A 17,260-nucleotide genomic window follows, 5' to 3' on the forward strand; every position below is an offset into this window, starting at 1 on the left:
ACAATTTCTTTAAATACAAAATTTGATTCTTTGCAAAGAAAAATATAAAAACGGACTGAGATGGTCACAGAATAAGCTATAGAAATTAAGGAATTTATAAACATTTCTGGTTGAAAAAGGGCTCTAGGACAGTGCTTAATTAGTAAAAGAATAAGTGGCGGGTCCCTCGCAAGAAGCACTGCATTTTGCACCACCCATTGCCCCTCCCAGCCACACTGCCAAACCACCTAACCCCCAAACTCCTACAAGTGTCCAATTCAGTGTATTCCAGGTCCCATAGCAATTAGAATGGCTTTAGCGACCGGTATTAGTCATTTAAATGCACATTGAATTAATAAACCACTGTTGTGCTTATGTCTAAATTACATATAACAGTCTGCCATATGGTGGCACTGTTCAAGTATCAACACCAGTAATTAAGTGCTGGTGCCCAGCATCAGTAAACACGGACTCAAATTAAGCACTGGTATAGGATTATGCATGCTGATCCTTCATGACTTATTGAAGATCCCCGGTGGGAATAGAAAACTAGAAACCACACACATTGCAGGCCTGCAAAGTCCAGACATACTTGCTTTGCCAATGCTGGTATCTAGAGTTTGGTATTGGGATCTAGGATCAGGAATAGGAATCAAGAGAACGGCCTTTGCAAAGGTGGACTGGTCACCTTGTTCTTGCTTATTGCTAAATGTGGGCGTTAAACCAGTACTAATGAGGTGCAACATATGACCAGACAGTATTAACCAGTGTAAAAATAAGAAAATAATGAATACTATCAAAGAATGTTAGCGTTACGCCATCTATTCGGCCTTTCATTAAGGCAGAATTCATTCAACCCGGACACATATGGTCCGAGAGGCTGGTCTTGATAGTCTCGACTCCGACCTATGATCAGGTGGGGGAGACCTAGACACTCCATAATTCGAGGCCCTGTGCATACTCATGTAGTGTAAGCTATGGTCGATTTGTTGTGTACAAGGAAAGGTGATCATTTATATGTAATTTATTGGTCGGTGCCAGCAGCAGGTAATGCTAACCAATAAGTTAAAAAGGTAAAAAACACATGGTAAAACAGCAAATTAAAGAAAAAAATTGGAACAGGTTGAGAACTTGGAAGCTATGGAATTGGGTAGCTATCACCACAGGAGGTAAGCCCCTTGCACCTCAGAAAAGGATGGCGTTAAATATGAAGCATAAGATATAGGTTTCTCAAGAGGCACATGTGAGACTTGCATTATCTGGCAGTTTGGGAAGAAATGAGTGCAAGGCATTTACAACAAGTGTACATTAGATGAAGTTGAATTGTTACTCGGCATTACATGCAAGTAATAGAATTAGTTACAATTCATATCAAAACTAAAGTATTCTAATTATTCATATCCAAAGAAATAAATCCTCTGTTGGAAACATTAACTGTAGTCCACAACCAAAATTCACAGACACGTTTGTTTACATAGATATCATTTATTGTGAATTGGATTAAAGACGTGGCAATAAGCACCATTGTGACAGGCAAAGTAGTTTCAATGAATGCTCTGTAGCAGTAACTAGGTATTTAACGATCAGGTACAGTACTAAGTACTATCATGCCCACATCCTACAGCCAGTCACCTGTTTGGACCATCCACTGAGCTTGAAACAGACAATACGTGCATATTATCATTAGTAAGGCGGATTTAGTGATGTGGGCATTTAGTAGTAAAGAAAGGTCTAAAAGCATAGATTTCACAATGATCACCAAATAGGCCTAGTAAAGACTATCACTATCAATGGGTCTCAATTATGTACTTGGAAAGTACAAGGATCTGTAGCGTTGTTCCAGACTGCCAGGCTGGTCTACCCATCCCCCCCGCCCCGCAACCCACCACATTGAGACAGCATTTAATTTAAGCACAGATACTTTAGTCCAACTAAAATAGAAGTTGAGAAATACCAATTCCCAGCTACTGATATCACAACAGATCCAATACATCACTAATATACAAAGGCTGCAAAAATCTCTGTAGTACTCAGATTTACATAAAGGTACTTTTACAGCAAAAACCAGACATGGATATTTTATATATACATATAAAATAACAGAACACGCTGGAACTCTTAACATTTTTATTCCATTTCTGTTTTTACACATTCCTGATTATTTTATGCAAGGTGAACCTAGAACTGCTTAAAAGACATACACAAATCTAGTACATCAATAACCATGTATTTCGTTTAGCTATACTATTTTCACAACCACGTGTGCTAGGCAATAAAACCACAAAAGCTAATTTTAGGCAGAATACTGGTCAGTAAAAAGAAAGCGAAAAAGAGCTACCAGATATACAGACAGGCTCGGTTCCACATTCACTACTGCATTTATCAAGCGCCAAAAGTATCAACTGAACATTTTGTGCAGTTGGTGAATGGGGTTTTAAAAATCAGTGCATGGATTTCTTTTTTAATCAGCAGACAGATGAACAGACATATGAGAGCTACAGCTAGGTAGAGTGTTAGGATTGAGGGATAATACTGTGATGCTGGGAGGCGGAGGTCTCAAATGAGACAGAACATCTACTCACTGCATTGCTGACCGTTATGATGGCTCTAATCTTAATGGACATCAAGCATCACTTTAGAAGGTAACTATTTGTCAGAAAAAAGAATTAGAAGAACACTAAAAATTGAGAAATAGGAATTCCATTCAAGTACTTTAATGCAGACCTTTCTGTGATTGAAATCCGTAATATACATGAAACTGAAGGAAGACTTATAGCAGCAAAATAAAAAGGGAGAAAATCTAAAAACTCAAATCCATGACTAATTACACTTTTCTCCTTTCACTGGAGAATTAACAGGCATATACAAATAAAGTGTGCAAAGGTTCAATCAGGGAATAGGGTAAGATGCGTGCAAATGTTTAGACATTAAGGGACGATTGAACATATTGAAACATATCAAAAACGCAAACAGATACAAATTATTAAATCCGTTATGCTAAGAGCCCCTGTAAAAGTGAACTGAACAAGCAAGAAAATGCCAGATTTTGGAAAGAGCAAATTAACTAAAGAACATTAAGAAAATCAATATCCTTGGACAGACAATTTGAAATGTATTCATTATTTTATCTACAATAGTTACTTAACAGTATTTCCTGGAAAACAAAATTTAACTTACCACTGCCATGTATAACTTACAATTAATGCAATGAAAAAGTACCTGGAAGCTCGCTCAAGCTTTCAGTCAATTGCTACAATGAGGGGGAGCTTCATTGTCAATGCCATCAATGAATCACTTAAATGATTCATCACTACTGAATTTAGGAAAGAACTGCAGTGGTCCCAAACGTTTATACCATAGAGCACTAAGATTACCACTTTACAAATCTTATACCATAAGCTTCTGTTTAAAATTGAGTGTATAGCAGTATTGTGAATGGGAATAGGAGTTATGTACATTTATTACTTGCCGAATGACAATGGGTCATCTGTCCTCCCTCAACCACCACCCTCACCAGGGTCACAGTATGAGCTCTAAAACATTCTGTACAAGTTGTAGAACAGAATTGTACTTCGACTTAATTACCAGTTTAAAAATAAAAAGTAACATGTTCTTGTTTACTTTTTCTACCGGTTAGAGTTTGTTAAACTAACTGCATTCACAAAACCCCATTTAATCACAGTGCTTCATTAAAAAAAACGTAAAAACCCACAGTAACCATACAAATCTAGATGGAATTGAAAATGAATAGAAGAAAATTTTGAATGCAAGTGTATCCGTTTAGCTTGTGCCTTATTTTAAGGTACAAACACCAACCAAATATTTCTTCATCCCACAAAATGTTAGCTACACTGAGGTTGTGAAAGTCGATGTACTATTCTCATTACTTGTTGCACGAGGGAATACATGTGTAAGATACTGAGCGACGGTGAACAGATAGTGAATTGTGGCAGTCATTAGTTGTCCCCCTCTGCAGGATCGGCATCGTCTCCCTGATTTTCTGATGTCCACAACTGTAAAAAGAAACGCAAAAATAAGCTTTAAACTACAGTACAAGCGTTGAATACTACAATGTCCGCAGAATTAGACTAAGCAGTGCAGCACATGAAAGGAACAGCGCAACACAGGTTTATGAACTTGAGCAGTGTAAAAAAACTAACATGTTGCCATTTAAGAACCGGTCATGGTCTACAGTTCAAAAGATACAAAACAGGTGTCACATACATCGCAATCACTGCAGTAGATTGTTAAGTAAAGTGTTAGAGTAGGATACTGGGCTGGAAGAGTAGGTGAAGGAAGTCAATGACGTGGTTTAAAAGAATGTAGTAATTCTCCTTGAGGGTCAAAGCTACACACGCATAATGAAATTGTGACTACATTTCTCAAGCTTTGTTCAAAGGACCCTTTTTGAAAGAAAAAAAAAACTGTAGACTATGACAAACTATTCTAACACTGAACATTAGCATGACTAAATTCATCGGGTGTATTTATGCAGTTTAATTTTAAAGAACTGTATCACACGAGAGCCTAGGACCACTGCTACTCTACAACTAGTGATTGCCTGAATGCTATTCCTGAACTGAGACGCTAGCCTGAAAAGGTAAGCCATTTTAAATGACAGGGATATGGTACAAGTACAAACATTAGTACAGAAGACTGAGGAAACCACTAGCATATACAGCTAGAAGAATAAATAGGCAAATGTTGAACATTAACCACCATTTAGAACATGGACCTGGATTTGTAGCTCATTGAAAAATATAAGTTTAGGTCAACCATGGGTGCCCAACTAAGAATGATGCCACTGACAAATAGTCTTTGCCAAACATTCTTCAGGACATGGATTATGCTATGCTTCAGAATGAAGTCAGTGTGATTTTGTGTAGGAACATGTAGGCTGCTACAGATACCAAGATAAATAGTCTAGGACAGATTTCTGCAAATAAAGTAAAGAGCATGTCTTGTACAGATGTCTCAAGGATTATATTCCCTTACGAAGAATATAGTATACAAATATTTTTCATTTGGCGGCATAGAACTCTTTTTGGGGGTCTACGAGCCAAGAAGCTGAATGGAGCAAAATTCTAAGACCGCAGAGACTACATCACAGGATTCAAGCCTTGGAATTTCTGGGTTTTAATAACTGCTCATGGTATGTTGGAAGTCTAGATGCAGGGGTAGCTGCTAGTGCAAGTGAAAAGACTGGTCCAGTGGCAAGCGGTACCATGGTTGCCTCTCCCAGGTGTGCCCCCTTGTTTCTGAATGAAGTACATTGTAGTTATATTATCTGTTGATATGAGCAGTCATGTTAAAATATCAAAAACATTCAGTACCAGTTGCACTGCAACCAGCTCAAAGAAACCGTGCACAGGGATCGTCCAGAGAAACATTTAACAGTCAGAACCTTCACAAACCCATTAGCTCTCAAACAACCCCCTTTGGTGTCTGACACTTTGCAGTCGCCTTTCGGATTTTTTTGAAGACAAAAATGCCACTATATACGACTTCTTCCCCTGCAATACCAACCCAGATAATCATGTAACTAGTACAGTTGCTACGGGATCTGACTGTACCTTCTCTAATTTCAAAGAGATTGCCTTAGATCAATCTCTAACTGAACTCTCAAAATGCAGATCTGGCTCACCTATGGACCCTTGGCCAGCTAAACCATATAAATCTCTTGCACCTCTTCTTAACCCAATTTTAAATGGGATATGGAATGATTCCCTGCATACAGGTGTCTTTCCAGACTCCTGGAAGCATGCTTGATTAGTCCCCATACTGAAGAAAGCTAATGCCGACCCTAGTGAACCTGCCAACTACAGGCCTATCTCCCTTTTACCAGCCCCTGCTAAAGTGCTCGAAAAAAATTGTACAGCAACTAGCAGGTTTTTTTAGAAGCACACGGTGCTTTTCATGACTCCCAACACGGTTTTAGACCGGGATACAGTACTGAGTCAGCACTGATTGAGATGGTCGATGCCACACGTTGGAAGTTGAACGAGGGATCAAGAGCGGTGTTGGTGCTGCTTGACTTGTCGGCAGCATTCGACACAGTCTCCCACCCACTCCTCCTTGACCGCCTCCGATCAAAAGGCATCCAGGGTATGGCCCTGAAATGGATTGCATCCTTCCTGTCCAATCGAACGCAATTTCTCGCCCCAAGCTGAAATCATCGCCCAAACTGGAATAAAGGAAACATCTTATGCAGAGGACATTCAGCTCTTGTTCACTTTTGACAGCCCCACTCAATTTACCTTTGACCCACTAAAAAATTGCCTCCGTACCATTACCCAATGGAGGGATAACAATTTTCTCCGGCTTAATGCCGGGAAAATGGGGGTACTATTCTTCCACCGGCCATCCCCACTGGACCCCAACATCTGGTGGCCCCTTGAATTGAGTGCCCCCCAGCCTAAGAATCAGTAAAAAATCTAGGGGTTAGATGGGATTCTAACCTCTCATTCCACCAACAAGTCCATACGGTATCTGCAGCATGTTTTTCCAAAATCAGGATGGTGAAAAAATTCATCAACTTCTTACCTAATAACACCAGTAAGACTATAGTCCAAGCACTGATTACCTCCCATCTGGACTACGCCAATGGCCTGTACACTGGACTGACTGCTGGTCTTTGCCATCGACTCCAGACAGTCCAGAATGCTGCAGTACGGTTGGTGGGTGGCATTCCCCTACGCGAGCACATCTCGCCTCATCGCCGTAGAGCACATTGGCTGCCCATACAAAAAAGGGCAGAATTCAAAGCACTTGTACTGGCCCACCGTGAAGTGAGGGGAAAGGGCTCTGCTTACCTTTCCACCTGCCTCTCCCACTACAGCAAATGTCAGGCTTCTTCGTTCTTCAAAAAACCTTACCACTCCCAGATTTAAAAAAAGAACGCTCCAGCGGTAGAACCTTCCAAGTATGTGCCTCTACCCTCTGGAACAAGCTACCCATTTCCATCCGGATGATCCAGGAAGAACCCTCCTTTCGGAAAGCCTTAAACTTTTCTTTACTGTTAAATTTCCCTCTAAAATCTAGCTCAGCTTACGAATGCACAGGAGCGCCGGGACACCCCGTTGGGGTAGCTGTGCGCTATATAAAATACACTAAATAAATAAAACTTGTGTGTGTATATGCTCCTGTAGGTGCGTTCATAACGCCAGAAAGGCCAGTGTCTCTAAGGTGCTCACCAACCTGAAAGGGATGCATCTGTGGTAATAACGACCTACAGTTGAGGGTTGATAAAAAAATCTGAGCAGTCTTATGTTGGTGTCCATCATTTTAGTTTGGATAATCTAGTGCTGGAAGAGTTGAGCCCAATCAACTAGCCATCTGTATATACTGCCTGCAAGGACACTCCTGGAGTGGGTGCACATAAAAAGGCATGTATTTGGCATTATCGCAATCTAAAAAGCTTTGGTCATCAAAAATGTCACTATCATTCGCATTTTCAGAGAATAGAATGTCTGGCAGAGAGGAAGCAGTCTGTCTGAAGCCATTTTCAGGACTGGGCTTTGTCGCGGTTCAGTAGGACTCAAGAACTTTCTATTCTTTGGGGGGGAAGATGCAATTTTTGGCATTTACTGTGCTATCCAATCGATGTAGAACAAACACTACTCATGGAGTTTGTTATAGACTCCATATTTGGAGGACTGGCTGAAAAACACCAGCCTCAAACAGCAAAGACACGAAAAGAGCTCCAGCATGCAACCACCACTAAGCTTTGCAGAGTACACGTGGGGCTATCTAGACCTGGAACTTTAAACAGTCAATATTTCCACTTACTAGGAACCAGAAGTAGCAATGGCGTTCCAGGAGGATGGGAATATGATAGTAGGTATTTGTGATAGAGGGCCACTAAAAGATCCTCGGTATGGCAGCGAAATAACTTCTTACAAAGTTGCCATCTTTAAGTGTTCGGACTCAAAATAAAAAAAGTAGCCATGGGGTCATTCATTGTTCTTTGTGCCCCGTCCTTTTTGGGATTAGCAAGTATAATGAATATATTCCTAGTCTTCCGATTCACCGGAAACCACTCTATTGCCTTTTATGGAGATATACATTCACCTCCTCTTGCAGTGGACTATGCGGTTCTTGGTGGACAGTGTGGGTACCAGATGGTAGATTTGATGGTGTGGTATCAAATTCCGATCATCCACAGACAACTATGGATTATACCCAAGAGGATATTATTTCTCATCAGGAAAGAAAGAAGCGTATTCTTCCTTCAGTTGGTCTAAGAGTGGCCGATTAAGCACTGCTGCAAAGGAACCCTTGCCTTTGACTCCTCTACATTCTCTGCAGCTGTTTCCCTGTATATCCATTTCAGTTCCTTGAGGTTTTCCAACATCATATCTACCTGTGGGTCAAAAAAAGTTCAATGGCAAAGGGGAAACTCAGATATTCTTCATGATGGAAGCCAGAGACCCTGAGCCAAGGAGGGCACCTGAATGGTAAACCAGGGTTGTCCCTCTGGATGGGTTATCAGCTACATCAAGGGCACAACAGATATTGGCAGTGGAGAGAATTTTCTCCACTTGGATTAACTGCCTTCTTATCTTTCGATAAGCCTCCTGCAGATGTTGCATCAGTGATCTAATCTCTTCCCGGTGAAACGGTTAATGATTGACCAAGCAGGACCACTGAATTTGAGATGTTCCATAGTGTAACTGCACTGATCATTTTACTTGCTGGATGCATTGATCCTTCTACTTGCCTTGTCAGGTGGTGCTTCCCACAGGCCAAGGCCCTCTTTCTGGCTGAATAAAAGTTTTCACTAGAGAGGGCTTCAAAGATGGGCAATTCTGTGGGTGCATGCTGTAGTCCTGGATCATCTACAACATCCATAGAGTTAGTGTCTTCATTTATGTCCGGAACGCCCATGATCTGCTCAGTGTGTACTAAAGTGTGATGGCAACTGGACTCCCCAAGTCCATGCTCTTAGCGGTCGGGAGTGCACACAAGTAATGAACGCATGATCCAGGGGAGAGGCAAACACATGAAGAGGAAGGAAACTACAATAGCAGATAAACAAAAAGAAAGCAAACTAGTGACATTAAATTAACCAACTGTAAGCATCTAGGAGTATAAAAGATTGGGGGGTAGTTCTGCCAACATGTTGGTGGTTCACAGGTTATGCTCCTGCAGAATTGGTATGCCTAGTCTGAGAAAGAGTGCTTACTGCAATCCTATTTGTTTCCAAAGTGTGTCCCCCCCCCCGCCCCCCCCCCTCACCAAAGATAGCCACTATTTTAAAACAATGACTGACGCAGCAGGAGTGTGCTGAGTGGGTGCATATTCGGTTGAAGGCAGCTAGAGATATTTCTTCATAACGGCACACAGTGAGCAAAGGGAGAATCTTCCACTGGGTTTAGCACCTTTTTTCAATGCACCACTGAAGGCATTTCACAGATATAAATACGTTATATTGGGATAGTAAAATGGCACTGTGCGCTTAAGCTACCCTTGTAGAGATTGGTGTGACTACTTAACTATAAACTGCCACAGCTCCAATTGTTTAAAACTGATAATGTCTGCAAACTCTTTGCATTCCCTTACATGTTTGCATTTATTCACAGTGCTGCCATCCCGATCGAATTTGGGCTAGTAGTCACAAAGCACAGTGGAACAGTCACTCAAGAATTACAGTTCTTAGTTTCTCTAGGCAATAAACATTCAGATCTACATGTTGCAGACATGTAGGTCTCCGCACATGGAGCAATCACACCTGAAGGGGGTGAGGGAAGTCTGTACACACGCAGGAAGGACAGCAAATAATCAATTTGCATTGGGATCCTGGATGGGGAAATAATTCATGTCACCTAACATACAGAATTCAGATAAGCAAATGTACTTGTTTACAGGACAAGGTTCACATAATTTCCAAGGCTGCATTGTTAAACTTAGCAGCTGCTCTCATATTTTCATTCTGCTGAAGGATCCCCAGTGTTTAGCGACAAACCCCCATCATTGAAATCTTAGTTTCGCACTTCCACCACTTTCCGATACAAGAGCAGAAAACATGCATAACATTAGGGTTTGTGGTCCATGGAATATGCAGTTTACGTCATGGACGCAGCTTCAGGCCAACATGTCTTTGTCCTTCATCTCCTTGAATTAAAATGTGTACCAGGGGTTAGGCAACAAAGTTTTTCGGGAGGGGTTGGAGGGGTGTCAAGTAGCACCCCAAAGGGTACTGGTATTTATTAAGAAAAGGGGTAAATATATTTTAGATGGGGGGGGGGTGTTACAAGGTATTGATCACAGGTTTCCAGCGAGGGGGGCAGTTTAATGTTGCCGTGAGCTCACACATGACCATTTGAGTCTAGTTTCTAGTGAAGCCTCACAACCACTCTGCAGGGACTACACCCCTAAATGCTGTAATTTAAAGTGCAGCCAGCAGAGGTGGAATCAGGGAGCCAGCAAAAATTGATTCTCCTTCCCCTACAGCAGAACAGCTAGGAAAGGCAATGAAAGTTTCAGCAATCTAGCACGCATTAGGCGGGAATCGCCATAATATGGAGCAAGTGTTTTTTTTTTAGTTATAAAAAAAAAATCAACTAGATTTCACTAAGTTAAAGGATCAAAAAATTGTTCTGAAACTAAGACAAATATTTCTGCAAAGCAGAAGATCATAGGCAGTAAAGTTTCAATCAAAATGTGCACATTCTTGCATTTTTACTATGATACTAATGAAGCATTGCACGACGACTAACAATCCACATAGATCTGCAACGAGAGGACTTGGACACTACACCGAAGGTAGTAAAGCACAGACTTTTACTACACTTCAGATACGTCATATCTTACCATAGATAAATACTTTAACCACATTTTTAGGTCGAGCATGCGAGACTTCTTGTATATACTTTAGTATATACTTCTATATGCATGTACGTTGTGGGCTCTGGCGTCAGCCCTAGAGCTGGTCTGCTCCCACTTGGGGACTTTACGTTCTGTTCAACTGTCTCTATTTAACTGTCTTGATAGAAAACGGTGGGAAAAACAGTGTTTTTAAATACCCTCACACCAAATGGTCCAGCGGAACCACGGGGAGGCCAGACACGGCAGGGTAGAGTCCAGGAGCAGTTGCAATTATAGGCACCAGTTACAGGCTCATGGGGCCCGTTTACTTATGGAAACAAATGAATAAAGATATTTATTTAGGTATCGTATATGTGCATTGAGAATCCACGTGCACATTATATTTATTTTCACACACTTGTCTGTAGAAGATTAGTTTAATGCACACCACATAATCAGTGAGTGTAGAAAGCGATCAGTTAAGTCCTGAAGAAGCAGCCCGGGAGAGGGGGGCGGTTAGGGGGGGGCTTCGAAACATGTTGACTCACTCTGGAGGTATAGCTCATTAAGGCATTTACATCTCTGTCCCAGCTTTTTAACAATACCATCTCACAGGTGTATTAAAAATGATTTTCTAACAGACGAGCCAGGTATTTAACCTCACACTTCCATTCACTCCTGACCCTTCCACTCACACTCCTACACCACACATAGTCGTCTCAACAGTGCTCCCGCGTATCCGTAGGTCGTAGCACGCCCAGTCGAGGGGCGGGAAAACCACTATGATGAAGCATAACACCAAGGGCCCTTTTGGTGTGAGGGCCATTTAAAAACACTTTTTCCCCCATCATTGTAGGAACCATACTCAACCTGGGAGGACTTGGCCGTTGAAACTGGTTGAGGGTGGATCTTTGAGGTTTAATTATTAGACTAATGGATGACGTATCCACCTCCAATGCTGCGATTAGTACCTCTTTGCTCCTCCCTTAGTTATTTCTGAATGATCGAAAACGAACAGTAGGTCTGTAAAATACCCGAATTGCTTTCTGCCGAGGGACTTTAAAAAAAAAAAGAATTTTGGCAACTGCCTCCATTTAAGTTGAATCGAAAACGACCAGTAGAGAGGTCAGTAAAATACCAGAATCACCGTCATAGTTTATAATGGTTTCCTTAATTTTTGTACGCCAATGTTCTTTTTCTGTATTTTTTTTTCCTTTTTCCTGCTCGGTGGTCAACGGAGTACGAAATACCAGAATCACTTTAGCATTCTCTAGATTCCAGTCCATAGAAAATGTCTTCAACGAGCACCTGTAGACAATGTTTTTTTTAAATCTTGTCTTTTCAATGCTAGGACCACCGATGGCCCTGAATTTATATTAAAAACAGCTTCGGAGTATACCATTTCCAGCTGAAAGGCAATATTTCTCTTCATGTGTTCCCATGCCTCGCGTGTCACACAGTTTGGTGCTTCCTTTCCCCTCCATGTTAAAGAACAGTAGATGTTTCAGCACCCAGGCTAATGTGCTGCATAGCCAAATACATATACAGTGACAAAGGTGAGACTGATTGCATCGCAAATGCTTGTTAAGTGCGGTTAGGACTTGGAAGAGCATGATAAACTTGAGACTACGCCAATCTTGGACCTGAATAAATACTGTACAGTTCTAAAGACCGCACATGAAATAGAATTGCACTTCAATACAAGCATGGCATTGAATTGGTGGTGGCAGGAACAGTGTGCTAGTTCAAAATGCGACCATATTAGCATTTTTTGTATCAGTGGGCAGACCAGATCTCAAAGTGGAGAACTACTGACAACCATCAACATCAAATGAGGTAAAAAAAAAAAAAAAAAAAAATTATATTATATATACACATACACATACACATACACAAATGTTTGGCACAGTTTAGTAATCTTATGTGCCAACGCTTTAGATACAAGTGGTCTTGGGAATGGTGGAGACCTGGATCAAAACTCTGAAGAGAATTACACAGTCTGAAATAAAGTGATCCATTTTGATTAAGCAAATGTTGATTGTTTTGTCCCTTTTCTGTCATAAATGCATGCGGTTGTATAACCATTCCTCCTTAGAAATGCTACCTTCCTCTGTGTCCATAATGAATTCTAAAGTAAAGCATTTGTCCTACTGCAGATGCTACAGACAGAATTTGTCTTTAACCACGATCTGTGACCTTAAATTTTGCACATTTATGTTGAATAATTATTGTGAGGATAAATATTCCAAAAGGGTCAATAATAACTATTAATTCTTCTGATAATCCGAGAAGAAACTTGTTCAAAATTGAACACTAGTAGTACTTACAGTAAGGTTATCCCTTAGAAGCTGCATGATAAGAGTGCTATCTTTGTACGATTCTTCATTGAGTGTGTCCAACTCAGCAATTGCCTCATCAAACGCCTGTTGAGCACAAGGAGAAAGGGAAAAATATTTAACTAAGGTATAGCACATTCAAGTGTTCATGCAGTATCAACTTCGTATGGTGTTTACATCTTTGTTTTATCACACACCTCCAGTGGTCATATGAACAAGTCAAATTAGATTTTACTGCACAGCTCCATGGTGGATTTAAAAAACCTAAAACCTGGAAGTATTCTTTAAATAACAGGGAAAAGCAAATCTGCAGAAAAACCCAGACTGCACTTTGGGAGAGCAGGTCTCAAGAAACTCCAAATTACCATGCGTACACATTGCTCATTATTGTACATGCACAACAGTAAGACTAATCTGCAACACCAGCTTTTCCAACATATTAGTAAGAGGGCCAATAGAAGTAACCAATCTTAATTAGAAAATCCGAAGGTCAAGTCTCCCATTGTAGCACACGAGTAAAACCACAGCCTTTCTTACTCAACTAATGCACTCCGATGCTCCAATGAACATCTTCTAAATTACCTCCTGAATGCCGGGAAAAGATCTTTGCAATATACTATTACTCAAAGAAAGGACTCAAGGTCACTCTTCACACTGGCCCAGAATGATTTGCACCAAATACTCGTACGAACAAGTCAGCCTTCATCTGACTGGAGATCCAAGATCACTAATACAGATCGCTGCAGGTCCACGTTCCTAAAAGTCGAATGTGCAGCAGCAGCAGCAGCACCTTTTTTATGGAAAACCTACATTTGATGCGAACTGTTTTATTTAGCAGCCATCTAGCCATGACAGTATTAAAGTCTTTGGAGGTTGCAAATCGTGGTAACTTGCAGGTGTAGATGGAATTAGCTGTTGAAATTTGTAGGCTGCAGGAGAAAGCAGCATTTAACCATCAAATGATAAACCCATTACTTTCTCTTGTATATTCATTCAATAACCAGCAGCAACTCACATCCTGAAGCTATTATAAAGTAGTCTACTTGCCTTCTGAAAAAAGACATTCAGTGACATCCAAAGTGGAAAAAAGTGCAAACTTAACCTCCTCTCAATTTTGCAAGTTACAAGCCACCATTACTGCGGCTGCACGACATCTGTCTAAAAGCAAGGCAGAGATTTTAATAAGCCTTTGTGCTTTGACCCTATAAAACCTTTGAGTTAATATATGTTCTTTTCTGCACTATAACTAAATAGTATTATTTAATTCACTAAAAGTTCTGTTCTTTGAATCCAACATTAACAATTCAATGTAATTATGTTCAGTTTTACATCAATTACAATTACTATGTAGTAACATTACAATTTTGAATTCGAAATGTGTTAGTATTGGTAAAATGTCCAGTCATTTTAGTGAGGGTGGCTAGCGGGCACCATGTCTTGTATGAAAAGTGCAGTCTACCATATCCAAATCATCTTTAACCTTAGAATTTGGAGGGGTAATTTTCATGATTTCTCCGCGATTGTCCATTCCCATACTTTCCCTACCACAATTTATTTTATAACCCTTACTGGACAACCGATAAGTGACTATCCTTTAAGCCATTAAGAGTGTAAAATATGCCTTTTTCCTCAGCTTGTTCTTAGTACTAAAATGGGGTGTCAAATGTAGTGGTAAACTTACTTAACATGCCTATCCGCCTCTTAATATGCCGCCATCGCTGACAAGATCTTTAAAAATGGAAAATGTTGCACTGCTGCCATCACCGTTGGTGCATCCTAGTAGCTTGCATCTATTTCATCGGTGTATTGTACAAATTTTTACACATCACTTTAAAATGTGGAGTGGAAACCATGCATTATTACATGGGTTGGGAAACTGGGGGTTTGAGACTTCAAAATATGCACTGATCCACGAAACTGGTTGCTTCAAAGATATACTGGTCATCTAAAAACATTCACTTGCATCTTTTGGTGGCATGTAGTGAGGTGACTTACAGAAAACGTTCCATGGTCAGAGCTCTGATAACATCCTTTGACTAAGGCTGGGTTCATTTTATAAGTGTTTGAATTGTAGGAAAGCTCCTTTATTGCCACCCTGCGAGGCAGACCGGTTTTCACATGAGCTCATACACACTTTCTGCTCATAAAAAGTGAAATTCACAGAACTTGGACAGCAGAACGGTTTATAGGCTAAACTCTGCAAAATATTGTCAATTCCTATAACTATTAAATTTGCACCAATACAAGGATGTATACATGCTGTTGCACTTTTGTGATGAAAAGTTGTATGCTTAAGTTTTATTCCAACTCTCCAATATTTATGATCCTTTTAAATAGTATATATATTTGATTACAAACCGTTCACTGAATGATGCTTCATGGAAATGTTGCATGTTCCACAATAGATAAGCAAATATTCTCCCCAAGATGCAAACTGGTGTACAATGAGAGCAAACAATCGCCAATCTGGATTTCAGTCTCTTGCACTTTATTTGCATAAAATGGGTAATTCTGAAAACCTAAGTAGTTTCAAATTATTTAAACGCAAGTTCACGTTTTTGTATTGAAACCACTGTCCGCATTGCTCGAGCACTTGTCCAAATAGTAAAAGCGTTAGTATGGAGTAGATAACTTCCTCTCTAGTGGCAGACAGTATCTGGTTTCACCCTTTCATCAGATGATAGCCATCTAACCATTAACTAGAAGAATTAGTAGATAATTAACCATATACTGTATGCACTTTTAAGGGGTTTCCTTCACTGCACACCAATGTACTAGCCTTCTCATAGAAGGCAGGCTTTCTTCCCTCTCCTCCTGCGCTGACAATTTCATCATGAACAAACTAACCAAACAATCCTCATGCCACTACTGCAGGTCCTTAAAAATAACGTCTTCTAATATCCCTTTAGTCGAACCCTATTCGTGAACTCTTCACCTAACCCTGCTTGAGTTTTTAGCTTTGGAATGAAAAGCTAATATAACCTCACTACTCACAAGCACAGTCTGGCCAGAGACTCCAGCTGACAAACAGGCGTTTTTATAATTCAGAATGTGAAAGAATAAAGATGCCTTTAAATACTGTTCAATTTGCTGTGCGTTCAAAGCCAGTGGGGGGGGGGGGGGGGGGGGGGGGGGGGGGGGGGGCTTGGGGGGGGGGGGGCGTGGCTAGCCGAGCAGCGAGATGGCCGCTCTGTGAGTGTGCTCCGCCGGCTACGTTAATTAATCCTGTTGTTATCCTTCTCCTGGTGCTTGCGGACCCCCGATACCTCAGGGGTCGACGTCGGACACCCGGGAGATCCTCCAGGCTGAGTTTGGTGCGTACAGCTGGTGGAATAGAGGAGCTGGAGCCATTTGGAGATTTGCCGACTTACGCGCCCGCACTGGTCCCCGGCGGAAGTGCCGGACCCCGGGCGTCGCGGAGCACTACAGACAGCGGCTTGGAAGGCCTCTGGAGATCCGGCGGACGGAGGTGCGGGACCTTACCTGTGACGGCACCGATGCTTTGGCTACCTCCGGTGAGTCCCTGCTGTGTCTGGGGGGGCAGACCGAGCAGCTGTAGATCCTTGAGACGCGGAGGGCGGCCGGGCTTCCTCCATGGCGGTGATTCCCGCCGAGACGCTGCAACCGGTCCGGTAATACGTCTGGAGCTGACGCACGCTGGTTGAAGTTGCCGAGACCCGGCTGAGGTGCTGTGCCTGGGCGATTCCCAAGGGTGTTGAGAGTGGGGAACAGCGGAGTTACAACGGGACGGGGAACTATCGGCTACCCGTCCGCCGCACCTTTCCACCGCGGTGGAGCTGCTACTAGCAGTTAATGCGATCGGATAACTACTTGTGTCTTTACGCCCCGAGGGACCGGACCCCTAATTTTTGACTCCTGCACCCCGACCCTGGTGGCTTATTTGACACTGCGTGGCTCCACTACTGAAACTCGGACACCCGCCATTTTGTACCTTGGCAACACTCCGCTGCTGAAAGCACGAACTCCACGCGGCTCCGCTACTGAGGCCAAGAAACTTAGCTGGTGCATCATCACCCCCCGGATTTGCCCGCACTGGTTAGGCACCACACCGGCCAGTGCACATCAGACCTGCAGGTGGGCGCTGCTCCACCAAGAACCTTGTGGACACGTCCTTACCT

The 17,260-nt window shown here is 41.7% G+C and overlaps 1 protein-coding gene across 1 annotated transcript in view; it reads right to left on the reverse strand.

The window, feature by feature from the left end:
- Nucleotides 1-1,444: 1,444 nt before the first annotated feature.
- The window catches only part of YWHAB (tyrosine 3-monooxygenase/tryptophan 5-monooxygenase activation protein beta), a 40,405-nt gene continuing 24,589 nt past the window's right edge, over nt 1,445-17,260 (reverse strand). Inside the window, exons 5-6 of the mRNA XM_086932549.1 lie at nt 13,113-13,208; nt 1,445-3,992 (exon numbers count right to left, since the gene is read on the reverse strand). Coding sequence (XP_086788675.1) covers nt 3,936-3,992; nt 13,113-13,208 — 153 coding nt within the window. The 3' untranslated portion in view covers nt 1,445-3,935. The remainder of the gene's footprint in view (nt 3,993-13,112; nt 13,209-17,260) is intronic.

This window comes from Lissotriton vulgaris, chromosome 7 (assembly GCF_964263255.1).
Source record: "Lissotriton vulgaris chromosome 7, aLisVul1.2, whole genome shotgun sequence".
NCBI classification, from domain to species: domain Eukaryota; kingdom Metazoa; phylum Chordata; class Amphibia; order Caudata; family Salamandridae; genus Lissotriton; species Lissotriton vulgaris.